Source organism: Vulpes vulpes, chromosome 12 (assembly GCF_048418805.1).
Source record: "Vulpes vulpes isolate BD-2025 chromosome 12, VulVul3, whole genome shotgun sequence".
NCBI classification, from domain to species: domain Eukaryota; kingdom Metazoa; phylum Chordata; class Mammalia; order Carnivora; family Canidae; genus Vulpes; species Vulpes vulpes.
This window is the reverse complement of record NC_132791.1, coordinates 126,030,060-126,055,210: the sequence shown is the minus strand read 5'-3', so window position 1 is coordinate 126,055,210 and position 25,151 is coordinate 126,030,060. Positions and strand designations below refer to the sequence as shown.

The window sequence follows — 25,151 nt, the reverse complement described above, 5'->3', positions numbered from 1 at the left end:
ACTAATTAATTTGGAAATGCTTGTCCTGAATACAAAAACCAAGTTTCAAGGAAGAAAAATACACTATCAAATAAGCCAAATTTTATGGGACTTAGGTTAGAAAATATACACAAAATTTATTTTTACCATTGATGATCATTTTTACTTTGCTTGAGAGGCTCACAGAACTCAGGAAAACAGTTCACTGACTGTCGACCAGTTTATTATAAAATGATAAGATAAAGGATACAGATGAACATCCCAATGTAAGAGACGCACAGGGCAGGGATGTGGGAGGGGGCACAGAGCCTCCCTGACCTCTCTGGGTGTGGTCCTCTCCTAGGACCTCCACAGGTTTGCTCATCAACCTGGAAGCTCTCTGAGCCCCATACCATTAGGAATTTTACAGAGACCTCATCACATAGGCATGATCAATTATTAACTCCATCTCCAGCCCTGCTCCCGTCTGGAGAATCGGGGACAAGACTAAAAATTCCAAACTTCTAACCACGGCCTGTTCTTTCTGGTGACCAGCCCCCATCCACCGCCCACTAAGAGTAAACTTATTAGAACAAAATTTCCTGCCATCCCTGAGGAAATTCCAAGGGATTTAGGAACTCTGTGTCAGTAGCATGCTTACCGTTTGGGAAATTTGCAAGTGTTTTAGGAGTTCTTTGCCAGGAACTGGGGACAAAGACCAATATATATGTTTCCTATTACCTCACAGATATATAATGTGAGAGTACAGTTTTTTCAATTTAAGAAAGATTTACTTATAAAATTAAATGTACATTTTTCTGTGAAAATTAAGTCTTTTTAAAAACATTCTATCATAAAATACTGTCACTGTCATCATATCTAAAGTATCTGTATCTTAACTAAATAATGCTTGTTGGGGATCCCTGGGTGGCGCAGCGGTTTGGCGCCTGCCTTTGGTCCAGGGCGCGATCCTGCAGACCCGGGATCGAATCCCATGTCGGGCTCCCGGTGCATGGAGCCTGCTTCTCCCTCTGCCTATGTCTCTGCCTCTCTCTCTCTCTCTCTCTGTGACTATCATAAATAAATAAAAAAATATTAAAAAAAATAATGCTTGTTAAGGCCAAAATTTTTTAAAGGGTTTTTTTTAAAAGTTCACAAAGGATTCACAATCAATAATGCTTCCTGCAACTCCTGAATCATTCTGCCACGTGACAGCTTTGCTCCACAGGACCTTTTTTCAATTATTCTTTTTGGTTTTACCTATTTTCCTTATTTTCCGAGATGGCAGAATCAATAAAGATAAAGGTCCCAGCAAGCTTCCAGGGCATGACTTCAAAGCAAGCAAACAAAAAGTCCTAGACTTTCTGATCTTATAAAACCTTTAAGCATCCAAAGTACAATAGAATGAAAACCCCAGACATAGCCATCACTCTATCACTCAAGTAGAAGAAGATTTGTGACACAAAAGTACATGAAATAAATAGATCTCTGTGTCGGCTAAACAGGAAAATGGAGAGCACATTCCTACTTCCAATACTTCAGAGAAAGAACACAAACTTAATGTGGATCCTTATTGGTTAGGAAGGGGCTGAGATGATTAGCCTTCTGAAACCCCGAGGAGCATATACACAAGAGATCACACTATGAGAAGCAGGACAGGTGATTCAGAGAATGGTGAATGCCGACATGATGGAAGTCACTGTGTTTGACCTAAGAAGAGATCCCACGGCAGAGAAGGAAGAGGAGAGAGAGAGAGAAGTCCCTGTTTCCCACAGCCTGCCTAATATAAATCTTCTGATGTTGTCACTGGACCCAAATGTAGTAAGAATTTGCTTCTTATTGAAAATAGCAAACAGGTGAGGCATGTCTAACATGTTTGGACAAGTGAGAAAGAAGAGAAGCAGAAAGACTCACAATTACATATGTGTAAGACTGAAGCTACAAACTATTGACAAAGAATCACGGGTAAGTAAAAAATGTCCGTTTATATCCTTTCGTTAGATCACAAATACAGAATCCCAGCATATCGTAAGTAATTAGTTCACTGTGGGAGAGAAGAGGAACTTAGAACATTTTTAGTAAAACAAATATAATTTTCTGTCTGTCTACAAATGACACTCCCAGAAGTATACTTTGCCCAGATGACAAGTAGCTAGACGAGAAGCCTGCTGATGTGCCATAGTATTCCAGGAATAATAGGAATAAGAATAACAGGGTCTCTGGGACACCCTGGAGACGAGCAACTGATGTCATCAATAACCTTTCAATCTCCTCCCATATAAGCCTGCTCAGTTTCCATTCCTTAAAGCAAGTTAAAAATCAAAGATCGAAACCAACCTGTTTCCCTCTATGTTCCTTCCTTAATTCCCATTAGCAAGATATGTTTCCAAACAACAAAAACAGGAACCTTGAAATTTGCTAAATTTCTTGAAAACTGGAATCTCAGGAGAAGGAATCTCACCAAGTCTTGTGAAACTCAAAGGAAAGAAACAATAGCAGCAACAAAACCCAGGGCCTCCCATTTGAAAATCACCAAAGGAAACCAAGCTCTAATTCCTTGTTCTGCACTCAGGAGTGATACAATAAAGGACAGGTCTCAGTATTCTTGTCAAGAGAGAGAAACTCTCACATACTGGAACATAAACATGAGACAGTGCTTTATGGCATAGCAAAGGGGTCCCTCAAGTAGGACATGCAAGAGTGAAATACCATGGTAGCCCCAACGCACTTGCTTCTCACTGCTTCTAAGAGGGGATGTCTGATGTTTCTGGTGTGAAAACTTCCCCAGCTGGTCAGGTACCATGTATGCATTTAGCAAACATACCTGGGAACCTGTCAGTAGTACTGTACATGTGAAACAAGCAAAATGAGGCTAAAATTTAAAAAGAAAAACCTCACAAACAAATCTACTTTTTAGCATATGTCAGCAAATTCCACCTCTCAGTACAACTCTGCCTTACAGAACTAGGTCTCAGCTGCCAAATGAATAGAAGCTGCCATCTCTACCTCTCCACTCCCAAATACACATGATTTGGAACTGTCTTATCTGGCTGAGCTCAGTAGAATGTGAGACAAAAGAGGAGGCATTTTTCTTTTTTAAGTTTAATGGTTTAAATACATTTGCAAAAGGCACAAAAGAGAGCAGAGGAAACATTGCATAACAGAAAAATAAGCCTGAAAGAAAAGATGCTAAATTGCAGATACTTTAGCCACCACTGAATATCTCATATTATGAATGCTTAGCATAAAGGCCTATAATATATGGGTGCCTGGGTGGATGGATCAGTGGGTTAAGAGTCTGACTTCGGTTCAGGTTATGATCTCAGGGTCCTGGGATTGAGACCCACATCAGGCTCCCTGCTCAGTGGGAAGTCTGCTTCTCCCTATCCCTCTCCTTCCACTTCTCTCCCAATTCATGCTCTCTCTCTCTCAAATAAATAAAATCTTTAAAAAAAAAAAAAAAGCCTATAAGATAGTCATGCTCACATGTTTGCAAGGAGACCACCTACTATGAGCTTTCATTTATCACACCGTGGCTTTATTCCTCTATAGGAACTGTGAAGTGAAAATCCATGTCATCCAAAATTGGACTCTAAAACCAAGAGTCAATCACAAGCCATTTCAGTAAAATGAAGTTTTATTTTACATATGACAAAGCTCCAAAGGTAATGAAACATTTTAGCTTTAAAAAACATTTTTTGAGATTTTTGTCCTATTAATTACTTGTTAGAGTCTGTCTAGTAGATTATACTAAAAAAATATTTTTGAATACACAAATGAATACATTCATTATAAGCAATTTATATGAAAAGAACAGAGTAATGTACCTTACATTTTTGGACAGAAGGCTTCCTAAATTCCATTTATTTATTTTCTGAGCTTTCCTCCTGAAGCAAAATAAGTCAACAGACTCATATACACAGATAACCAAAATGAGACAGCTAAAGTAAAAAGAACATTAATAGTCATGAATTTATCTCTAAGGCCTAGATTATTCCTCATTAAAAAAGCTCACTTAGGATAGCACTTTCCATAGGTACCACAATGAGATATCATCTCACATCTCCTAGAATGGCTACTATCAAAAAAAAGAAAAAAAGGGGAGAGGAGGGGAGGGGAGGAGAGGGGAGGGGAGGGGAGAGAAGGGAAGGGAAGAAAAAAGTGTTGAAAATGTGGAGAAAAGAGAACCCTCCTGCACTTGTTGGTGGGAATGCAAACTGCTGCAGCCACTCTGGAAACAGCATGGAGGTTCCTCAAGAAATTAAAAATATCAGAAAGGGAGACAGAACATGGAAGACTCCTAACTCTGGGAAACGAACCAGGGGTGTTGGAAGGGGAGGAGGGCAGGGGATGGGGGTGACTGGTTGGCAGGCACTGAGGGGGGCACTTGACGGGATGAGCACTGGGTGTTATTCTGTATGCTGGCAAATTGAACACCAATAAAAAATAAATCTATTATTAAAAAAATAAAAAAATAAAACTAAAAAAAAACAAACAAAAAAAAGAAATTAAAAATAGAATTAGGGCAGCCCCAGTGGTGCAGCGGTTTAGCGCCGCCTGCAGCCCGGGGTGTGATCCTGGAGACCCGGGATTGAGTCCCACATCAGGCTCCCTGCATGAAACCTGCTTCTCCCTCTGCCTGTGTCTCTGCCTCTCAGTCTCTCTCTCTCTCTCCCTCTGAACAAATAAATTAAAAATCTTAAAAAAAAAATAGAATTAGCATAGGATCCAGTAATTCCACTTCTGGGTATTTATCCAAAAAAAATGAAAGCACTAACTCAAGAAGATATCTGCACCCCATGTTCACTGCAGCATTATCTACAACAGCAAGACAAGGAGGACACCTAAGCGTCCACCGATATATGAATGAAGAAGTTGTGGTATTTATACACAATAGAATATTATTCAGTCCTTAAAAAGAAGGAAATCTTGCCATTTGCAACAACATGGGTGGACCTGGAGGGCACTGTGCTAAGTGAAATAAGTCAGAGAAAGACATGCCACATGGTCTCACTTACATGTGGAACCTAAAAAATGAAAAAACTCCTAGATACACGGAACAGACCACGGTTGCCAAAGGAGGGAGCAGAAGGTAGGTGAAATGGGTAAACAATCCTCCAGTTATAAAACATAAATCCTGAGGATGCAAGGTACAGCATGACAACTATAATTAATACTGTAGTGTATATTTGAAAGTTGTTGAGAGATCTTAAAAGGTCTCATAAGAAAAAAAGTTGTAATCATGTGTGAGGACACATGTTAACTAGACTTACTATGGCGACCATTTCGCAAAATGTGTATATATCAAGTCATTATGTTATATACCTGAAACTAATACAAAATTATATGTCAATTATATCTCAATTACAAAAAACAAACCAGGAAATACACACACACACACACACACACACACACGCGTGAAAAAGAAAAAAGAGGGGGACCTAGGTGGTTCAGTGGTTGAGTGTCTGCCTTTGGCTCAGGTCATGATCCCGGGGTCCCAGGATAGAGTCCTGCATCGGGCTCCCCACAGGGAGCCTGCTTCTCCCTCTGCCTATGTCTCTGCCTTTCTGTGTCTCTCATGAATAAATAAAATCTTAAAAAAAAAAAGCAAAAGAAAAAAGAAAACACCTCATTGAAGGTGGTGATGATCATAGTACACTAGTGTTGGTAGCAGGAGTGGAGGCAACAGTACCTGCAGTCATTATCATTAAATTCTTCTCAGGCAGCCCAGGTGGCTCAGCGGTTTAGTGCCACCTTCAGCCCAGGGCGTGGTCCTGGAGACCCGGGATTGAGTCCCACGTCAGGCTCCTGCATGAGGCCTGCTTCTCCCTCTGCCATGTGTCTCTGCCTCTCTCTCTCTCTGTGTCTCTCATGAATAAATAAATAAAATCTTTAAAAAATAAATAAATAAATTCTTCTCAATTCTGTATAATAACTAAAGCTCAATAATTATATGCCAACTTCAATGTATGACAGAAAGCACAGAAATTAAAAAAAAATTTAAAAAATTAAAAAATTAAAAAAAAAAAAAAAAAAAGAAAGCACAGAAATTAGGTGATTTCTCTGTGGCCCCAAGAGGGATGAGTTAGAACCCAACTCTCCCAACTTGTCCAATGCCAAATCGAGTCCCAGTGCAAACACCTAAGGATCTGGACACAATGCTCACAGACTCTCACTTTTTCTGTTCCCAGGGCTGCGCTGGAGTATTTAATTGCATGGTGACCACAACTGCCCCTGGTGCCTACATTCTTCCATGTCTATTTATTCTGGGAAAGATTACTAAGAAATCCTACTGCCTTTGGAGTTGATACTACACAGATTTAGTATTTCAACATTTTCTAACTCCCACAATTCAAAATCCTAACTAAATATCATAATTGTGAGCTTTCTAGAAGTACAGAAAATCAACCTTCATCTCAAACATTCTGAATCAGAATAAACCACAGTATTTGCTCTGGAAAAAAAAACAGTCTAACAAGGAGAACAGAAATAAACCACGGGGACCTCAAATATGCAAATATCAGATACAGGCTAAGAAACAAAGATTCTTCTCATGTTTACAGATAAAAACGCTACACTTGATAATTTTGGAAGAGAACTGGAAATGACTTTTTTTTAAGACATTGTAAATCTGAAGAAAAACCAAGCAAATACTCTAATACAGAAAAACACCATGACCCATCAATAAATGGGCTTAACAGCAAATCAGACATGGCTGAGAAGAGAATTACAGACAGAAGAAAATGTCTGGAGTAAAGCATGGAGAGATAAAATACACTAAACACAGAAGAGAGGATAAGCAAAACAACTTCTACAGAAAACAGGCAGATGGAAAGAGAATGGAATAGAGACAAAATCTACAGGAATAATGGCTGAGTTTCCAAAACTGATGGGGAAAAAAAAAATCTACCATTTCAAGAAACCCAATAAATCCCCAAAATAAATAAATTCATCAAAATAAATAGAATAATCAGGCACATCAAAATAAAAGAAACCAAAGAAATAAATAAAGGTCATCATCAAAGGTCACAAGAGCAATAGTGGAAGCCAGAAGAAAATAGTCTTTCATGCACAAAGAGAAAGTAACTGCCAGCCTGGAATTCTATACCCAGTGAAAATATCCCTGAAGGATGAAAGTGAAATGAAGACATTTGCAGACAGAAATAACATAGTATGAGCCACAGCAGACCTGGATTAAGGAAATTTAAAGGGTGTTGTATCATGCAAAAGGAAAATGATCCCTGATGGAAGGTGTGACATAAAAGAATAAGGGCAAAGAAAATGCTAAGCATGTCTAAATGAACATTGGCTGTTAACTGTCAAAGTATCTAAAAAAATAAAAATCATAAATCAAGAAAATTCAAATACACAATAATAGGATATAAATTATAAGGAAGTAATGGAGTCAGCGTTCTGATGTTCCTATACTATTCAGCAAAAAAGTAAAGATACTAAGTAAGCTTAGACTTTGAATGAATCTCAATTATGTTGAGTGAAAGAAGCCATATAGCAAAGAGTATACTCCGTAAGATGCCTGTGTAGATGACTCTGGAAAATACTATGTGATCTGTGGTATTGAAGAACAAGAGGAGACAAGGAAACTTCAGGGAATGATGGATATGTTTGTCATCTTGAAAGTGGTGAAGCTTTCATGAGCACCTATTTTAATATGTGTGGCTTACTGCATGACAATTATACCACCAGGAGCTGTTTTTAAAAGTAAGTGTTGTGAGACATAGTTAAAACAGTACTTGGGGAAAAAAAAACAAAAAACAAAACAGTACTTGGAAGCAAAATTCACAATCTTAAAAAGGTATATCAAGAATATTTCCCAGGTTCTAAATTGATGCATTGGTGGACAATTAAACAGAGCAGGAAACTCAGGAAGAGTTTTGTACAGGAGTATAGCAGTGGGTGGTAAACGGTTAAAAACAAAGATGCACTCAGACTTAGTAAAAAGAAAATATCTTTTAGGAATACCTAGGGGTCTTAGTCGGTTGGGCATCCGTCCTGGGCTCAGGTCATGATCTCAGGGTATTGGGATCAAGCCCCACGCTGGGCTCCCAGCTCAGTGGGGAGTCTGCTTCTCCTTCCCCCTCTGGGTGCTCGATCTCTCTCTCTCTCTCTCTCTAATAAATAAATAAATCTTATTAAAAAAGAAAAAAGAAGAAAAGAAAGAAAAGAAAAGAAAAGAAAAGAAAAGAAAAGAAAAGAAAAGAAAGAAAAGAAAAGGAAAGAAAAGAAAAGAAAAGAAAAGAAAAGAAAAGAAAAGAAAAGAAAAGAAAAGAAAGATGAGGTCAGTTTTCTAATGGTCCAGACTGTATTAGTTGTTTCAAGTCCCATCAAGAAAATATCTTCAGGTTTTTTTTCCCCAATTTGTGCTGAGGACAAGAAAACAATGAAATATTTGTCTGCTAAAGCAATATACTCCTAAAAGAGAAGTTACCCTATGAGTCGTCATTCCTGAATACAGGAAGCAATGAGAATCACTCCAGCATCAGAAGATCCCTGGGGCAAACTACACTGCGTTTGGGGGGAAATACCACAGAACCTACACACCTATTTAGCTGGCAACAGAGAAACCGGGTCACTCAAGACATTTCACAAAAAAATTGTATTCAATATCTTGTATTTCAGAAGATCAAGCTGGACTCAATGACTGTTTGCTAAAACCAAGAGCCTGGAGAAAGAACAGGTAATATAATAAAAGACGAGCCCTCTAGCAGGCATTCAATAGTCAGAGTCTTCATTAACCAAATACCCAACTGCCCAGACCACTCAATTGCAAAAATCACCATGATAAAAAGTATTTACTGATAAACCAACTTCTTATAAAATTCCTACTTCTCCAAATATCTGTGTTTAATACCAACAGCCATCTGTGCCCACTGTGGTAACCTCTGGTTGGTCTTTCTGTGAATTTTGATGTAACTTTTAGGGTGACAGAAGGTAAGCAGACTTGTTATGGTAATCATTTTGTAATGTATATAAATTTCTTTTTTAAAAAAGAGTTGTTTTTTTTTTTTTTTTTTTTTTGAGAGAGAGTATGAGAGAGAGAGCACAAGCAGGGGGAGAAGCAGACTCTCTACTGAGCAGGGAGCCTGATGCAGGACTTGATCCCAGGACCCTAAGACCATAACCTAAGCCAAAGGCAGATGCTTCACCAACTGAGCCACCCAGGTGCCCGGTGTATATAAATTCCAAAGCACTATGTTACACCTAAAATCAATATATATTGTATGGCAATTTATGGCAATAAAAAAAGATTAGGAGTTCTCAGAAATTTTCTAGTAAAAGGAAGCAAGTAAAAATTTAAGTATTTTAGCTAAGGAGAAACAAACACTAAAAAAAAAAAAAAAAAAAAAACACAACAATGCCACTGACAAATTATTACAATGGAATGGAAGCTAGACACTATAGTAAATTTCTTACAACAATTAAGGATGTCAAAGATAAGAAAATAAAAAAGGGACAGAAGTCTAGAGCCAGGTTCTAGGTCTGGGGCAAAGACCAGGAGAGACTGCAACCAACTACACTGTGTCAAAAGCAAACAGAAGAGCACAGGAGCAATGGTGGGTAAATACAACAAGAAAAGGTGGAAGCCTTCTTTTTGGTGACCACGGGAAGTCTTATTTTGAGGCCTTCCCTCTGTTACAGAGTGAAACCTTCCAGGAGGGACCAAGAAGCAACTTATCTCAGGAAGTCTCCACACATAAGAACTGCTCTAAGTTAGACAGTTCATCAACATTTACTCACAATCCTTCAGCCAGGCAAGAGCTAGTATTAATCCCACTTTACATATGAAACAAAGGGCTGCAAATACAGTCAACTTCTTAAATAGCATGAGATATTTACATGGTTAGTAAATATTTTTTTCCAAAATTACAAAGATCAGCTACCTGTCAAAACCTATCTTTTATAAGAAAATCTATTGTTCTAGTTGTAACTTGTAACATGCATTCTTTTCTGCTATTACAAAGACGGCTCTAACCAAGAACCCCATCATTCAAATTGGCAGCTGAAAATTATGTGCCTTCGAGACACCAAGTGGAGGTGACAAGCACAGCAGATGATCAGAGAGGGTAAAGGGCTTGTTTTCTCTTCTTTGACTTTTAATTGTGGAAGAACATGTAGTTCCCACTCCTCATATTTCTCTAGGTAAGGTGCAAATTTCCACAGGAGTGAAAGTGTAAGAACAACATACCTGGCTTTTCTCCATTCCTTCACTTAAAAAAAAATTTTTTTTTTTTTTAAATTTGAGAAAGAATGCATGTGAACAAGCAAGGGGAGGCACAGAGGGAGAAAATCTCCAGCAGACTCACCACTGAGCATGGAACTGGATGCGGGACTGAATCTCATGACCCTGAGATTATGACTTGGGCTGAAATCAAGAGTCAAATCCTTAATGTATGGAGCCGCCCAGGTGCCCCTCCAATCCTTCACTTCTGATTCCCGGGAGAGAAGGCTTGAGCCAGGGCCAGCCTGGGGCCACGTTTGCTTGGTTGAGCTCTTCCCTCTCTTTCTCAGGTCCAGCTGGTTCACAGAACCTACTACATGCTCCTTCATGTCAAGGAAGACCCTGCCTCTATGAGGAAGGTATCCAGCTGTCTGACTGTGCCAGTGACAAAGAGACTTGTCACTCTAATTCAGAGGTGAAGTATTAACAAGTATACTTAGCTGTGGGTCTAAAGCCATGCTCTCCATGCTTTCTCAGTAGAGAAGCTGACATTCTGACCTCCAGTTATGTCTTCTTTCTCAGCTGGTTATACAGTTAAGAGGAAAAGACAAAGATGTTCTTTACTGACCCCCTAAAGCCATGAGCCAGGATACCAAGGTAAGATAAAAATAAGCCAGACAGAGGAGAGCTCTTTTCTTCTTCCTACCTGTCCTCATTATTTTATAAAGCATTTAATAAAAATCCACACAGGTGGTTGATAAGATGGTCCCGTCTCATCAAACGTCACTAACTCTCTCGTCACAGAATGAACAGGATCAACAAGCTCAGCATCAGTTAAAGAGCCAAAGTGGGGAACCATACGAATACAAAACAAAAAACAACCTAGTAAACAGTTATTTACCTCCAGGAATAAGATCAGATTTTGAAGAAAACTTTAGTTAGATTAGATGACCTTATATTTTAAAGGTTCTTCTGGACTTAAAATTCTTATCTTTAACTAAAACTTTATCTGTGGTTTGCACTCATCCGTTTCAATCACGCTTTTTATGTTCTTTAACAGTTCAAGTGAAGTGCAGCCATACAAATAAGTCAATGAATAAACATGAGCCTTGCACTCTTCATCTGTAAAAATGAGGATATTACCCTGTACTGCTCAGAGTTTTTGAAGGGATTGAATCAGGTAAAATATGTGAAAAAGTATCAAAATTCTGAGCACACACATTTTAGTTTCGTGTTCCTTTTTTCGTGGCCTGCGGCTACCACCTCTCGCCACTAGATGGCAATGCTGCACGAGTAAGGAGAGTAGTCTGGCTTGTATTCACCAAGTCCAAGTGAAATAAGTAAGAAAATGTGTAAAAAGCAGGGGTTCTCCTACCATCTGATCAGCTGACAGATAAGCTTCATACACTTGAAAGAAGAGGCTGTGACAATTTTATATTCTATAAGAAATGGAAGTATTATAGCACCTTTACTTCTCATTTTTAAATCTTATTTTAATTAAGAAATGCAGGAAATCCTATGAAAACAGTATTATATAAGGTAAAATAGTTGTTGATGGCTAATGAAAATGCTTGAACATTTACCTCTGACCCCAAACTGAGAGAAACAATCTCATCCTCAAAAGCAGAATGTGTATCAATATGAGCAGGAATTCCTGGGACAGAAAATAAAATAACATGTCATTTCATTTTTCCTTTCAGTAGATTTCAGATGACTCTAAATACGGCCTCACACTATTAGGGTGAGAACATTGGTAATCAGGAAAGTACTATAACTTTAGTTAAAAGTAAACATTTAAGAGGAATGTGACTACATAAAATCAAACTAATTCTGAACTAGAAATGTCTTCATATTGAAGTGCTGCTAGCACTCAATTCTGAAATCAGGACGTGAGAGTCACTGTTTACCTAGGCCATTTACCTACGCCCAGCCCAAGAGCATGACATGAAAGGTTAAGTACCAAAGTCGTGTTTTCCCTTCAACAGGGATCCCCAAGTAGATGCACAACAACAGCAATGGCCAGGTGTGAAAACCAAGCATACCAATCATTAAGATGTGGCTTCCTCCATTAACTTCTCATGTAAGTGTACTGAGTAACCCCTAAGAAAAAGGAACTCTGCTACATGGTAAGAGTACATAAAGCAAGTAAGACATATCCCTGTCCTCAAGGAGCAGACAGACCGATAGAAAGACTGACAGGTAAATAAGCAATTACAGTACAGTGTGATAAAAGCAGGAAAAAAACCCAAAACTCCATGACGTCTGCCTTAAGATTAATAAATCCTAAGATTGTTTCATTAGGAAATGATTAATAAAATTAATAATTTCTAAGATTTTATTTATTTATTCATGAGAGACACACACAGAGAGAGAGAGAGAGAGGCAGAAACACAGGCAGAGGGAAAAGCAGGCCCCATGCAGGGAACCCAACGTGGGACTCGATCCTGGGTCTCCAGGATCACGCCCTGGGCCGAAGGCGGCACTAAACTGCTGAGCCATCTGAGCCACCCAATTAATAATATCCTTAAGATAATCTCATTACTATAACTATCGATGTAGATGCTGCTGTAAGTGCAAAAACCTCAAGAGTCTCAAGATTTTTTACTAACGTATCATCCTAGAACTGCCTTCACATTCTCAGAGGAGAAGAAAGAGCAAGACCATGCAACCAAGCAGCCTCCTGCAGGTATCTGTAAATGATACGAATGGTTCTTCTTACCCATGTCTCCTATGTCTTTAAAACAATCTCCTCCCTCTCTACATGAAATGTTGAGAAGCAGACAAAAAAAATCACAAACAGCAACTGTGCCAGTCTGCTAATCTAAACTTTGAGACATGAGGGGCTAACATGTAGATTTGTAAGGGACTAAAGTCAACACCGGTAACAAACAGAAGCAAATCCCTGTGGAGAGTCAGTGTAAGCTAAAAAAAGAATATCTCTGAGTTACAGAATCTACTTAGTTATGAACTATATGACTGGAATGTTAAAAGAAGAAAATACTCACCATGTCCAGGTTCATACTGGTTTACAGTCAACTGGTCGGGTTTGTGTTTAATGAAACCTTCTTTCAACCATTTCTCCAGAAGGCTATCACAAATGCCAGGAAGACCTGATGTCAGTATTCATAAAGATAGAACATTAAGATATTTGCTTTGCATGTTTTACTCAAGAATAAAAAAAGCCACTAGGAGAAAAACCACAGCTTTTAACTTAGCAGTCAAGATCTAAACAGAAAAATAAACCCATAAGACAAAACAAAATAAAAACAAAACCTTAAGAATCTTTTATTTTATTGATTTTAATCAAACAAAATATCCAAAAGAACAATTTTGCTCACAATTTTAGCATTTTGTAAAACAGCAATAAAATTATAAAATTTACTATTATATACTGGAAGTTAGCCTGACCACCCTTTCTTATTTAAATTATTCTTAAATTTAATTTAAATTTAACTTACTTATTCTAAATCATTTCCTCTTAAAAAACACAGTTTTCAGGGGCTCCTGGCTGGCTCAGTCGGAGAAGCATGTGACTCTTGATCTCCAGGTTGTGACACTGAGCCACACATTAGGTATAGAGATTACTTTCAAAATTAAAAATTTTTTAAAAATTAAAATATTTAAAAAACAAAAAAGCAAAAGCAAAAACAAAAACAAAACACGGTTTTCAAAGTAGAACTAATTTATTTTCACTAGAGTCAGAAACATTATTTCATGAATGACAGTAAGCCTTAAATAAGATTAAAAGTCATAAAGATAAATATAACTCCAACAAAATCCTACCGAAGGTTTAATATCCAGATTATATGGTAAAATCTTACTAGTCAGTCAACCCCTTAGGAAAAACTGACAAAGGATATGAAAAGGAATTCCAGAAAGGTAAATAAAAATGGCCAACCTCACTAGTAATCAGGAAACGATATAGTTAAACATTTTATAATATCATATGTTGGTGTGGGTCAGGGGAAGGAGGTACATACACGCTCCATAGGAGTATGTCAATACAGCTGGGTTGGGGGTAATTTTTCAGCATCTATTAACATTTTTAAATGAACAAAACTTCAACATAACAATTCTACTTTCTGCTTACTACATAAGAGATATATATAAAGACATGCACAGCAGCACTCCTTATATAAAAGCTAAAAGCTAGAAATAACCTAAATGTTGAGCAACTGGGAATTAACTGAATAAGCCATTGCTGAACACTGAATACAATGAAAAACTGGGTAAGATCTCCAAGACATTTAATAAAGAAGGAAGAACAGGCTGGAGGTATACATGGAATATGTGAACATACAACATAGCATACAGCATAACACATGTTAACAACTATATACTTTTACAGGTATCTGCCCTACAATGCAATGTCATTTGTTACAGCACGGGAATGATGTGTACATACCTGCTAACAGTACTACTGCTGAGAAGTATGGAGGAAGGATGATGTTCAAAAGGGACTCTACCCTTAGCTCTATGTATCCAGTTCTTACAACAAAACTCCACCACTGTATGTAATTTAAAGGTTTTAAATTTAATCAGCTATTTCAACATTCTGCCTAAAAATGACCAATGAAACATAGCATGACATACTTCCAATATATTAAATCTTTCTTTTCTGAGCTAGTATTTGTCGTTTAGTAACAATTACTTACCCCCAGGTAATGGCATGTCTTTATCTACATTGTTGTTCTCATAGTGGAATTCATAACCAAAATGCTTTACTCTCCTGTGTTTCAAGGATTTTTGAACTATATGAAGAGAAGAAAGTAAACTATTTAAGAGAAAAATATTTGCTTTCCTTTGTCAATTTCAAAGTCAAAATTGTGAGCTGGGATTCCTTGAGTAAAGGTAATTTTTGTTAACTGCTAAATTATTGTCTTTAATAAAATTAACCATTCTACCTCATCTCTGCTGTTCTTTTCAGTCTAAAATGGTAACAAACCCTTATAGAATTTCACCCCATCAATCTGAAAGAGTCAAACATGGGCGCTGCCACTCACAAGACCATTTATGATGTGGAACGAGTCAGAGGAAATCTAATTTGCAAACATCTCCAGGAGGCTCTTCCTGCGTTGCCACTGTTGCGGCAGAGCGGCTGATCGTGCACAGGAAATGTGACTTAGGGGGAGAAGATCAAAGAAGATAATGTATGTGAAAGGGCTTATCAGTGTTAGCTCTACAAATGTCAGCTAATAAATATTAATCAGTTTGGAGCTTAAAATTGATAGCTATATAAGTGTCAATTTTATTAATGCTCCTAAGAATTATTGGTATGACTTGCCTAATATTAGATCTAGCCTACTTTCACTAATTTTGAGGAAATATTAGAAATTTTAATAAAGCAAAGGAGGAGGAAAAAAGAAGCAGTAACATGGCATTCTGCAGAGACATTAAATATCATATTTTAAAAATTTTACTTACCATTTTGATTGTCTATATCCTCTGTCCAGTTAATACTTTCCAAAAGCATTTTCTCATCCTCAGATGAAATAATTTCTTCTACTACCATGAGGCCTGGAGGTAAGGCCTGAAGCCCCAACTCTTTCCACTGTGCTGTGGGAAACCAAAACAAAATAGTCACATACAAAATTTAATGTTCCTAAATATACATAATTCTGTCCAGAGTCCATTTATCAGTTCATAAAATCCCCAACACTCATAATCAAAAATAAGAATGCTAAAGGCACATGACATAGGAAAATACAAAAACAAAGTCCAAGATAAAAATTATGATACATTTTATCCACTTTAATTACCAACGGCAAAACCGTATTTCCTTAAATATTATTTGATCAAGCTACTTTTAAATCTAAGAAACAAGAAACAAGGTTTCTCTTAATATCTACAGTTTGCCTCTCCACTAAAAAGACAGACTCTCTCTAAATACTGAAAACAAAACTTTAAATGCTCATTTTTGCCCTTAGGTTCTTGACACTAGCTAAGGTTCAGTAACAGAAAAAGGTAAAACAACAAAAAACTTATCCTAAAGAAATAAAATGTCATTGTATGAAAAATTATTTGGTATATATTAAAATAATTTAAGTCCCTGTGCCCTTCAAAGAATTAAGGCAGGTTCAGCTGTGAAAGAAAAAGAGGAAAGAATTTACGACTAAAGGAAATAGTGTAATTCACATTTACCATTAGGGATCTCATCATTCACGTTACAGATGTAACTTCTAAAGCTTTTCTGCTAAAGAGTTTTCATACTTGAATCATTTAATATAAAAATTCACAAAAATAATAATATAAATGCCTACTAGATTTTACTATTATTTCAGAAATACAAATAGTGAATTACCTAGCAAATATTTATCAAGTGTTTATTATATATCAGGCATCATATTACTTATCCAAATTATGTAAGAAAAACTTTGGAGAAAATTCCTTAAAGGCAGGCAATTTATAGTACAATTCATACTTAGTTTTCTAAAAAAACCTGAGAAAAAAAAGAATTAAAAATACCCTTTTTTTTGTTATTCAGCGGCTCTCTGATAGTAGTCAAAACAAGTATCAAAAAATTTATGACACAGTTCTGTTCTCTATTCATTTCTACTAAGAATTATTTTCAAGGTTATAAACATGATAACAATAGTCCTGGAAGTACACCTAGATCTAATGTGAGCTTTCAAATAAAGAACACTCCATAAATAAAGCATTTCCTGATTAGAACTTACTCCCAAACCATTCAGTTTTCAAAAGCTGACCATAAACACAATACACAGATACTACAGTTTTTTTAATCTGTAAAGATTAAGTCAGATTTTAAATTAAATACAGATAGATACTGAGAATTATAACTCCTAAAATATATCTTTAAAAAGTCTTTAGAAAAAATAAATAAATAAATAAATAAATAAATAAATAGTCTTTAGAAGTTTCTTCTGCATCCCATTTTACAAAAACAGAAATTCGGTCAGATGATATTCACCTACCCATCTCGAGGGTATCTGAACAAAACATTAAATTACCTAAATAGGTAAATGAATACAATGAGAGACCAGATGTCTACATCAAAGTTCATCTCAATACATCTTATTTCCATGGGACAGTGGTGAAAAGATACAATAATCTCTGCAGCAGTTCTGTAGATCAGTCTATAAAGCTGTTATTTAATTACCTTAAATGAAATTCAATTAAAAAATCCATTCCTCAATCACACGGTCATGTTGGACAGTGCAGCTATGAATGTAGGAACACTGCCACCATTGCAGGAAGTTCCTTGGACACTGCCACTGTGAAGCTTTAGGGCTCTCTGGTGCCTACAGGTGTTCCGCCATCAACGGCACACTTGGCACACAATCATTCGGATCACAATGAATTCTTAAGTGATTAATTGCAAGCTTCTGAGTAGACTCTATAAAATTGGTAATCTGAATCCCCAGCATTGAATTTGAAAAATGCAATTAGGTAGCAGGGTTCCAAAATAAGCACCACGGATAATAAATATACCATTAGGGTGGTAGGTTCAGCCCCTTCTAGGCAGGCTATGTTTAATGTAACATGGCCCCTTGCCTGGCACATACCAAGTGCATACAGAGTGTTTGTCAGACAAAAAGGAGCTGCCTAACGAAGTTCTGTTATTGTTTCATAATAGCCACACCTCCTAACTTAGGTATGAAAAGAAAACACACAAAAGAAACAACTACTTTTTATAAGATGCCTGTATACTGATACCTTTCTCCACAAAATTCAAGTACAGAATGATCTTTTGTCCTAAATCATCCACTATTTCTTTTCCGTTGAGGGTGACATAGGCTTTCTTGGCTTCTTCTGCAGTTCTGTATCTCACAAATGAGTAAGGCTTATGAGGTGGCATTAGGAGAGCATCCACCAGCCCATACTTCTCTAACACTGGGAGCAGATGGTTCCTACTCACACCGTTACCCAACCCACCATTGGCGACAACCAGGCTCTTTAAAAAAAGAAAAAAAGGGAAAAAATGAGCAATTAATATCAATCCATTTATTTTCAAATAAGATAAAATAAGATTATTTTTAAATAACATTTCCAGGCAGCCTGGGTGGCTCAGCGGTTTAGCGCCACCTTCAGCTCAGGGCATGCTCCTGGAGACCCAGGATCCAGTCCCATGTCAGGCTCCCTGCATGAAGCCTGCTTCTCCCTCTGCCTGTGTCTCTGCCTCTCTCTCTCTTTCTGTGTCTCTCATGAATAAATAAATAAAATCTTATAAATAAATAAATAAATAAATAAATATTTCCACAAAGGTGTAATTAAGATGGGTAAAAAGGTTTCCTTATGGTAGTTATTTGGTTTTCTAATTTCATACATACTATATAAACCATATATTAAATATTGTGGATTAAAAAGTACACCTATGTTATAAATATTGATTTTTAAATTAGCCTTTGCAGTAAAATATTCCTTTCCTAATGACCATACATACAAATTAAAAGGTCACATTTATTACTGCTTATAAGTTCAACACAATGAAAGAGAAATAGGAAGGAAACAAGAAATAGGAGTTACCTAATACTTTTTGCCAGACCATACTATATGCTTTCACCTACTTTCCTGCTTACTTCCTGCCATTTGCAATCCTGCACTAAACTTTATTCAAGGGATTTGCTTGGGGGGAAAAGTTTCCTATTTTTTTCTGCTGCATATGGCCCAGCACCTCTTGTAGAACATTCTACACAGTGTTAACATTTTTAATTTACAATCTATGACTCCTAGAAACTTTGTAGCATAAGAAAAGTAAATCATTATCAGTTTTATTGTTTATATCAGGTATTGACAAACTAGGCTTCACAGGCAAGTCTCTATCACATACTCTTTGTTTTCATTTTCAACAACTCTTTGAAAATATAAAATTCATTCTTAGTTTACAAGCCAGATTTGACCTGGGGACAGTACTTTGCCAACCCGATTTATACAAAGCTGGAGATCAGAACATAATGTATTTGTTTCATATATACCAAATGGGAATATCTAGAACCTTGTTTTAAAAGAATGTAATAGAATTATTATAAAACTGGATAAGAAAAGTAAAGCTCTGTGCTGTCATGAAAGAGCCAATACTTTCTATGAATGCAAATACACACATACACATGATGAACAAATATACTAATGATATAAAACATGGTATAAAATTCAGTCTAAGATGGCTTGCCTTGAACCTCGCTGAATAGGGTTTATAAATTAAAGTACTAAAATAGTTTGATTATATGCAGCCACAGTTACAAAAACATTTCTATATTCCCAAATCTAAGGAATTGCAAAGGTGTTATAAATGTCAAGGGTGACTGTCCCATCTAGAAATTGAGGAGCATGGTGAGGTATGACTTGAGGAATACTAGTGCCCCTCCTCAAAGATGCTGTCTAAATGATCTATGGGCAATTCTAAAGGCAAACCACACAAAAACAAGTGGGGAGAGAAACGCAATTCTAAAGGCAAACCACACAAAAACAAGTGCAGTGGGGGAAGAAAGTGAGGAATTTATTACCTGTTGCATGTGAGTCACACGATATAATTAAAAGCAATAACTGTCTTATTTATAATTCTTTAGGTAAGCAATTTTCTCAATAATATGAAGTAGAGAATTCAGAGGGTTTTTTAAGTTCTCTAGTCCTGACAATCTGAAGACACTGCTCTAGAAAAATCTTACAATGGCTATAAATTTAGACAAAGGCACATATACTTATAACACATCATGAAAAGACCATTTGTTCTCCCCTGGATAGATAATATGTAATAGGAGGTCCTTCTATAATTTTATTCATTTCTTTTAAAAATATTGTGGAGAAAAAACCATCATGCCCAAATGAGAAAACAATTTAGAAGCCATGAAGATGAGATTATAGCTTCTAGAAATCTAAAACAAACACAGATCTACTAGAAACAGCTTCAAAGGCAGAAAAGAAATTTAACCCACTTCTTTCCTTACACTTGTCTTCACAACTCTAGAAGGAAGGAGCAGAGAGACTATGTCAGTTTAATCTTCTGAATGCCTCACAGCCTCAGTGGCTTTTGGCAGAAATAGTAGAGTCTGCGCAGGCATGTTACTTCTATCTATTATGTGTTCTATCCTCTTTATAGAAATTTGGTTTAATTCTCTGAAGTCATTAGTACTGTGTTTAATCTAGGCATGGGCCTATTACCTGCTAAATTTAAATCTCCCTCAGTAGGGACGCCTGGGTGGCTCTGTCGATTGAGCATCTGACTCTTGCTTTCAGCTCAGGTCATGAGCTTGGGGTTGCAAGATCAAGCCCCATGTTGGGCTCTGAGCTCAGTAAGGAGTCTGCTTGAGATTCTCTCTCTCCCTCTCCCCCTCCCCCACTCTCCACTCTCTTTCTCTCTAAAATAAACAAATCTTTAAATAAATAAGTAAATAAATCTCCCCTAACAGAGTATTCATTTCTAAAACTATGATGCAGCACAGAAAACCGTGTAACATGATATAAGGGAAGACCATTGGTCTGAAACCCAAGTTTTAATCCTACCTTCACCTTCTCTAGGACATGTGTTCAGCCATTGGTTAGATGATGGCTGATCTTCCTTCTTACCCTTCAGGACCAGAAAAAATACTTTATATTCACATGGAATTTTAATGACTAGTAAGTACTGTCACACACTTGCTCTAGAATCTAAATGTCTTTATAAACAAAGAAAGCTGAGATCAAAGGGACTGTTCATGTCCAAATAAGTGGAGAAGCTAAGAGTTAAACTAAGTTGTTCTGAACTCACAGTCCCAGACATCTCACAGTCCCTCATAAATATAATTGATTATAATATATTATAATATTATATATATACATAATTGAATGATTGCATCAGAAAATGAAAAGGCTTTGTAAATAAGGTCTAATAAATTAAAAATGTTTTGTTGCATGTAATTGAAATCACTTATAACAAAAATGAAGTTAGGAATAGAGGGGAAAAGATTGCATTAGGATACAAAAGATTGAACTTCAGTTTTCTAAAGCACATACCACCTGTCTTAGTCCTCTAACCCATCATATAAGAATTCCCTAAGGAATTAAATATATTAATGAACAGAAGTATGCTTTGTAAACTCTACATAGTTATACAGTGTTTCTGTTATTAACATATACCCACAACTTCCTCTAGTTCAACCAACAGGGTCAATGGAAATTCAAATTATGCCTCTCAAAATTGAAAGTCAGCAGGTCCTGTCACATGTACACTGAATAAAAATGTAACACATGACTGAACTCTGAGCAATTATTAACCAACAGGACTTATAGCACATTAACATGGCAACAAGATTACATTGAACCAGTAACAGTTTTAGGTTACCTGAGTGGCGTAGGATACTGTCTCAATGCCTTCATGTCTCAGCAAAGTGTGCCTGGCTTTAATCTGTTTCCTTAAGAACTTCTTCTCGGTTTTACTGAGTTTGTAATTACTTTGACTGTTGCTGTCCATGGCAATACTGGCGTGGGGGGGAGGGGCAAGGGAGGGAGGAGATACAAAATGTCAACTTTAAGAATCCTAAAGGGAATTATAACAATGCTATTCACATATTCTATAGTTTGTAAGTATTTCTATGTGATCATTTTTTAAAATGCTTACTTTACTTTTCACCAACCAAAAGAAGTGAAAACAAACAGATGCCTGAACCACAAAGGAATATTGAAGAACAAATAACAGCATCTCTGGGGGTTCTACTATAAGCTCTGATGCTTTAGCTCCATTAAATGCACTATATTATCCATAGGTGATATATCCCCTTACTTGTGAGGGGGCTTTTTACCCAGGACTTCACTACTTGTGAAGTACCACACTACTTGTGGTAAAATGTACCACAGACAAGTTTCACAAACACAAGGTTAGAAAAGAAAAAAAGAGAAAGATTCCATTTACATAAAGCTCAAAACCCAAGAGTAAGTCATATATTGTGAAATACACATACAGCAAAATGCCAAGAAAGGTAAATAATAAACATGGAATTCAGGACTGAAGTTATTTCTGGGGGAGGAGAAGAATGTGATATAAAAGGGACATACAAGAGCACCAAAGATATTTCTTAAGCTATATGGTGATCTAGGTGTTTTGTTTTTTAAGCTAGACATATTATTTATATGTATATATAAATATATATATATATATTTGTATCTATAATTTTTTAAATACAGATTTAAGATCCCCATAGAGCTGTGTTTTCCTTCTAAAACATGCCAGTCAGCAAGTAGTTACTGAACACTTTCCCAAAAAGGCCTTCACACTCTACATCATGCCTATTTACGGTAGCCACAGAATTCAACATAATTGGTGATGATTTGCATTTGGTTGTTTAATCTCCCCATCAGGATATACAGTCCAAGAAAGGGAAAAGGAAAAAATCACTTAAATTCAGGAGACACATAGAACTCCCATCAAATTCAACAAAAGCAGGCTAACACCAAAACATATTGTAGAGGAATCTAGACATAGTAGGAGCTCAATAAAAATTTGTTGAAGGGACAAATGAATGATAACAGGCAAATACATGTGTGCCCATTTTTGATCCCCGCGCTCTGCAGCCTACAACTTTAATACACAGTTTATGCTTTCAACAAGTTTATAAGCTAGTTGAAGAAAACAAACACTAAACAATGAAAGAATAGCATATCTTGATATAATTGTTAACTGTAGAGTCTGTCCATGTGCCGTGAATTAGAAAAAAAAAAAGATTCCTATTAACTGGAAAAATCTGGGAGAACTTCAAAACAGAAGTCGACTTGAGTTGATCACTGAAGGGCAAGAGGAACACAGAGTCATCTGGAAGGGAGGCATCCAGTGAGGCAATAAAGAGCAGGAGCTAAAAACAGAAATGGATGTGTCTGGCAAAGACAGCGAGAGGTAGGCAAAAATTTTTTAGAGCAGAAACTGTTGGCTGATCCACCGATCCCACTCTTCACCCACTTGAAAATCCTCAAAAGTTAGCAAACAAAATAAATTTAGGAAGTTAAATAAAATCATAATCCAAAACAGCTCATAAACAGCCAAAACTCCAATTACTAATTTTTATGTCCAGAGAGAAGATGCTGAGTCGACTGGAAGAATAGCCAATGGCTAGCTCAACTGATACACGGGGTGCGTGTGAGGAGCTGGAGCCAGCACAGCAGGCCGCCAGACAGCTTTCCAGGGGAGCGAGAGGCAGGAGGAGCTACACTCATGTGGCCTGGCAAGGAGAAACTATGGGCTAATCCAGCCTGTGTGGAGACTGTGAAAAGAAAGGATAGAGGGAGACGGGGGAAAGACAAGAGAAAAGTTCTAGTACCTTCAGTAGGACTTGTGGATGACTGAGACATGAGGGAAAGGGGAAACAGAGGTCCCTTACTAACAGGACAGAGCTTGAGTGACCGAGAGACCAACAATGTCATTCCAAAACTGGAAAGTCAGAAGAGGTCAGGAAGAGGTAGACAGTAACGAGTAAGGGAGGTCATGAGTAGGACATAGGATACAGCAGGTTTGAGGCACTGGTGGGGTACAGTTCCAATGTCTGCCTGGCAGGTAACAATATGAAGTAGCCAAAAGGAGAACTCAGGTTAGAAAGCTTTTGGTGTCATTAGACAGGAAGACAATAGCTGAACAGGTATTTTTGACATTGCACTAATTATATTTGTTCTAATATTTTGCCCCTTCCATTGGACTCTGAACTCTTTAAGGACAAGGATTAAACCATAAATGTTTAATCCCCAGAGCCCCCATGGGTGTTAGGAGACAGTATAACACAGTGTCTAGGGGTCCAGGTTCTACACTCAAATCTCAGCTCTACCACTTACTAGCTATACAATCCTGTGTGAGTTATTTCTGTGCTTGGGTTTCCTCATCTGTAAAATTGAGCTAATAATGCCTGTTCTTGGCACATAACTAAACCTAAACCGTGCACTAAAAAACATGACCAAACTCTACCATGGCTTCTAGCAGCATAAAGCCTTGTCCCTAGGATGTTCCCAGCTTCCCCATTACAATGTCTGCCCGAGAAAACTGAGCTGCCAGGAAGTTTTACTATTTGTTCTAGCAACACCTGCCAATAGGACCCTGATCTCCCTTTCTTAGAGCATTTACTAAAAGGGGACTACAATTGTGAATAGGTAGCTCTTGCAACTCAGAAGTATCTCTCACAGAACCCATGTGTGGCTCAGTCAGTTGGGCATCTGACTCTTGATTTTGGCTCAGGTCATGATCTTGGGGTCCAGGGATCGAGGTCCGTGGCAGGCTCCACACTCAGTGGGGAATCTGCTTGAGATTCTCTCTCTCTCCTCCCTCCCCTGCCTCCACTCACATGCTGTCTCTCTCTAAAATGAATAAATCTTTAAAAAAAGAAAAAAAGTATCTCTCTCATGGACCTGAAAGCCACTCCTTTGAAACGTAATCATCAGGAAAGATAGGGCCTGTTTCTCATAGGATAGAATCCTAACTATTATAACTGCTGGCTAGCAAACACAGGTGGCCTAACTGCATTTGCAATGACCAACCCTTTGTGATTTTTCACTTCTCTGACTCTACAAAGCCCCTACTCTGCCCCCCACCCCATTCTACCTTTAAAACACCCAAATCATTTCTCACAAATTGGAATGGAGCTCAGCTCTTTCCCCTACTGTCAAATAAATAAATAAAATGTTTTCTACACTTTAATGTCTGGCTGGCTGTGTTAAACTCTGACACTATCTCAAAAATTTGCCAAAAGTATTAAATATGTCTACTAATCAATTGTTGATAACTTCCAGAAAAGCCAGATTAGAATGAATTAAGAAGACAAAGTAAAGCTGAGGGCTCTCAAAGGAACTATCTTATTGTCATTGTATTCCAAGATCATCATCTTTGGAATGGCATCTTGCAAACAAGAGATGAATGCACCAAAAATTCTTTTCTTAATATGTCACATGAATAAAGACTGCAAAGTGGAAGAAATAAGAAAGACAGGATGCTGAATACATCCTTTTAAAAGTATGACACTAAGAGCCCAGTACCAGCAGATGGAGCCTCATGATCACATTCTGTCCTCTCTTCCTTCTTCCCTTTTAAAGACAAATCCAGATAGCTCTG

The 25,151-nt window shown here is 37.3% G+C and overlaps 1 protein-coding gene across 3 annotated transcripts in view; it reads right to left on the bottom strand.

Annotated features, from left to right (window-relative positions):
* ALKBH8 (alkB homolog 8, tRNA methyltransferase) overlaps positions 1-25,151 on the bottom strand; it is a 55,694-nt gene that overhangs the window by 28,806 nt on the left and 1,737 nt on the right. For all 3 annotated transcript variants that reach the window (XM_026006782.2, XM_026006780.2, XM_026006779.2), the window contains exons 2-7: positions 21,414-21,549; positions 17,813-18,050; positions 15,560-15,691; positions 14,791-14,886; positions 13,141-13,245; positions 11,719-11,789 (exon numbers count right to left, since the gene is read on the bottom strand). In XM_026006782.2, the coding sequence (XP_025862567.1) occupies positions 11,719-11,789; positions 13,141-13,245; positions 14,791-14,886; positions 15,560-15,691; positions 17,813-18,050; positions 21,414-21,549 (778 nt within the window). The remainder of the gene's footprint in view (positions 1-11,718; positions 11,790-13,140; positions 13,246-14,790; positions 14,887-15,559; positions 15,692-17,812; positions 18,051-21,413; positions 21,550-25,151) is intronic.